Below are 3190 nucleotides of genomic sequence, written 5' to 3' on the forward strand. Positions count from 1 at the left end.
AGAAGAAGGAGAAGAAGGAAAAGCGAAAGCGAGAGAAGGATCGCAAGAAAGAGAAGAAGGACAAGAAAGAGAAGAAGGAAAGACACCACCACAAGAAGAGGAGACGAAGCAGCTCGGCTCGCTCCGACTCAGACTGAACAAGGGATCCCCTGTAACGGACATAAAAATACGTAACATCGACAGCGACGGTCACAAAAGGCCTCGATGGCCACAACCATGGAAACAAAGGCCAAGGCGCGGCAGGGCAATACACAATAGTCAAATGCAAGCAACGTGCTGTTGCGTAAATGAAGAATTTGATTTGTTCGGATATGTGTTACAACAGAGAAGACGAACCACTGGCCCTCCTCTTCTGTTTTTAGTCTGACCCTCCTTCCCGTTGCATGAAACATCAGGGGTAGGAGAAAGGACCCACTCGGAGACTGGTAACATTCTCGGTTGTACAACAGCAACATTTGTATTAACATAAGCAACTCTAGATCATTGGCCCAAAAGTGTGGTGTTCGTTGTAGGACATAAAAACGCGCGATGATTGAACGCACGCCAAGTGTACGCGTCTTAGCTGAGGACGCAACCGGTGTCCTGCTCGCCTCGCGAGGGCGCCTTGGGTCGCGGGTACTGGCGCATGGCCTTGGCCTGCGGCGGCGGCTCTCGGTTCTTGGCTGGCTTTCTGGCCCGCGCCGGCGACATGCCGTCCCCACCTCTCGAGTGCGCCAGCGCGCTCTCGCGCCTCATCTCCCGCTCCTGCAATCGCTGCGCCAGCAGGAAGTCATCCCTGCTCATTTACGCGACGAAGGTCAGATTCTCTTCCTGACAAGAGAGAGAGAGAGAGAGCGGCTATCGTACTCTTCCTGAAGCTTTTCGGGTGTGATTTCGGGCTGGGCCTCGCTGACGGCCACGGACTGGATGAGGTGCTGCTCCTCGCTCTTCTGGTAGATCTTAAAGGTGTGCGTCGCCAGGATGGTATCACCATCAATCTGTTGTTCAAGACGTGACACGATTGATGAGCCACAACGATTGACGCGCTAAGAGAAAGAAAGTGAATTACCTGGTCCAGCTTTTCCCACACGACGGGCGTATCCTGATAGCCCACATCGGTGACCAGCAGGAAGAGCGAGCCGTTGTGCTTGTGCAGCACGGAGAAGTGGTTGTTGCGGAAGAACACGCAAAACTCACCCTCTCGCAGACCTGGCCGTTTGGGTGTTGAAAGAGTCAGCAGGTGGTAATGTCGGCGATGTGGGAAGGGAAGCGAGTAGAAAATCAAACCTTGATGAAGCATGACGATGCCGTGGTAGGTGAGCTGCGTCGAAGTGCGCAGGAAGTAGTCTTGGATGGCGATACCCTCCTTCATGACCCGTCGCTCGTCCCCTTTGAGGCTTGGCAGCAGCCGCGTGGCTTCCACGTCGAGGTCCAGTTCGTCCGTGTCCCTGTTTTCTTCTGTCATGCGTGTGCGCGCGGGGTAGAGGAAAGCGCAATGTGTGAGTTTGACTACGCACAGAGTTGCTGGCAGAGCCAACCAGCGAGAACAAGCGCACCTTTGCATTTGCGGGTGATGAGGGCGTTCCTCTCGACGAGCTTCTCCATGAGCTGATCGTAGGAGTATTTGGCAACGACCTTCCATGAGGCGTCTTGCGGGTCCACAATCCAGCCGTGAACCTAGTTGCCGAGCGGGCATACAAAGACGCACGGGCCAGGTTTAGGATCCCGCCACCGACACAGAGCGGTAAAAGGCGTACGCACCAGGTTCATGTTGAGGACGTCGAAAATGATGCACTCTTGTGTGAACTCCATATCCTTGATTCTGAATGTGGGGGGGGGAGATGAACGAGTGAGCAACGGGGAATGTTGTTGGATCAAGGTTTGAGGTGTGTGTCTCTTTACCCGGTGAACTTGACGTTGATGTCGAGACCCGCAGAGAGCTTGGGCAGCACCTTGAGCGCGTCGTTGACGTTCTGCTTGTAGTTGGCCAGGAGGCCCTTATCTGCCGCAATCAACGGCTGCACGTAGAGCACAAAACACGCCCGCACCAAGCGGTCAGATGCGCTTTCTACAACCAGTTGCTCGACCACGTTTTGCACGTACTGGTGGCTTGAGGCTCGAGAGGTAGTCACTCAGCATGGTGAGGAGGTCGCTGTTGTTGATGCCGCCGTAGTCCGCGTGCACGTGCAGCTTGCCGGTCAAGAACAAAATATTACCTATTGAGATAGTACGGAAAGATATGTCATAGTTAATTGAAAGAGCATCAAAATATAATTCCTGAAAAGATAAAAATAAAAATAAAAATCAAGGGAGGCCGTACAGATGGCGAGAAGGGGGCAGGGTCCGTTTTCATTCTGCAACAAAAGCGGTATGGTTTGCTTCTTGGAGATATGGATGTGCTTGAGTCGGTAGTAGCTGTCCTGCATGGCCCGCGTCCTGTCGCTTGCCAGCAGCGTTGCCTGGCCTTCCCCTCCCATTTCCTCCGCATCATCGTCCTGGATCTTTTGCTTCTCCTTCCTCCTCTCCGCTTGGGCCGCATTCTCTGATGTGGCACTCATACTTTGTTCTACTACTGGTGCTTGAAGTCTATGCAGATGCAACTGCTGTTGATGAAGGAGAGATGACTGAATCAACAAGCAGCTGCAGGGGTAAGAAATAAGTAGCGCGAAAATCGCTCGTGTCAAATGGACGAAATTTCATTTTGAACCACTTCGAACACGCCCCACCAAAATGGGGCCATGCAGGAGGTGAACCGAGCAGCACACCGAGGCGAACCCACCTCGAACTGGTGGTTGCACGTTGTTCGGTGTGGTTTGACCGAGTTGAACTCAGGGTGGCGGACGCTCCGCCCTCAATTCAGTTCGAGGAAAAGGGTGGTCACTAAAATTTGCCTCTGACATTTATTTTATTGTTGCCACCTTTTCGCATCAACTACCAACAGAAGAGGATGGAGCACAAACCGGCCAGTGCCAAGCGCAAGTCGCACCAGCAAGCCCCCGCAGCAACCACGGAGGATGCCCAGGTAGCCCAGGTGGCGGAGGCTCTTTCGCTCGCGGGCCAGGCGCCGGCGGCCAAGGTCTTTGTGTGCGGGGGGCACCCATCTACCCCAGTACCCCAGCGCACACAGAACTTCATGTCACGAGTGCGGCAGGTGGTGTGCTCGTCCTACCACGCCTGGTTCCTCCTTGGTTCGTCCCCCTCTTTCTTTAGT

At 53.9% G+C, this 3190-nt stretch overlaps 1 protein-coding gene and 1 pseudogene across 1 annotated transcript in view; one reads left to right on the top strand and one right to left on the bottom strand.

Annotated features, from left to right (window-relative positions):
* Positions 1 to 558: 558 nt before the first annotated feature.
* ACA1_126160 lies at positions 559 to 2537 on the bottom strand (annotated as a pseudogene).
* Positions 2538 to 2926: 389 nt separating this feature from the next.
* Positions 2927 to 3190, top strand: part of ACA1_126170 (BTB/POZ domain containing protein) — a gene marked incomplete at both ends in the record, with an annotated part of 7659 nt that continues 7395 nt past the window's right edge. Inside the window, 2 exons of the mRNA XM_004348641.1 lie at positions 2927 to 3061; positions 3107 to 3167. Of these exons, the coding sequence (XP_004348691.1) occupies positions 2927 to 3061; positions 3107 to 3167 (196 nt within the window). The remainder of the gene's footprint in view (positions 3062 to 3106; positions 3168 to 3190) is intronic.

This window comes from Acanthamoeba castellanii (genome assembly GCF_000313135.1).
Source record: "Acanthamoeba castellanii str. Neff unplaced genomic scaffold scf7180000084693, whole genome shotgun sequence".
NCBI classification, from domain to species: Eukaryota; Discosea; order Longamoebia; family Acanthamoebidae; genus Acanthamoeba; species Acanthamoeba castellanii.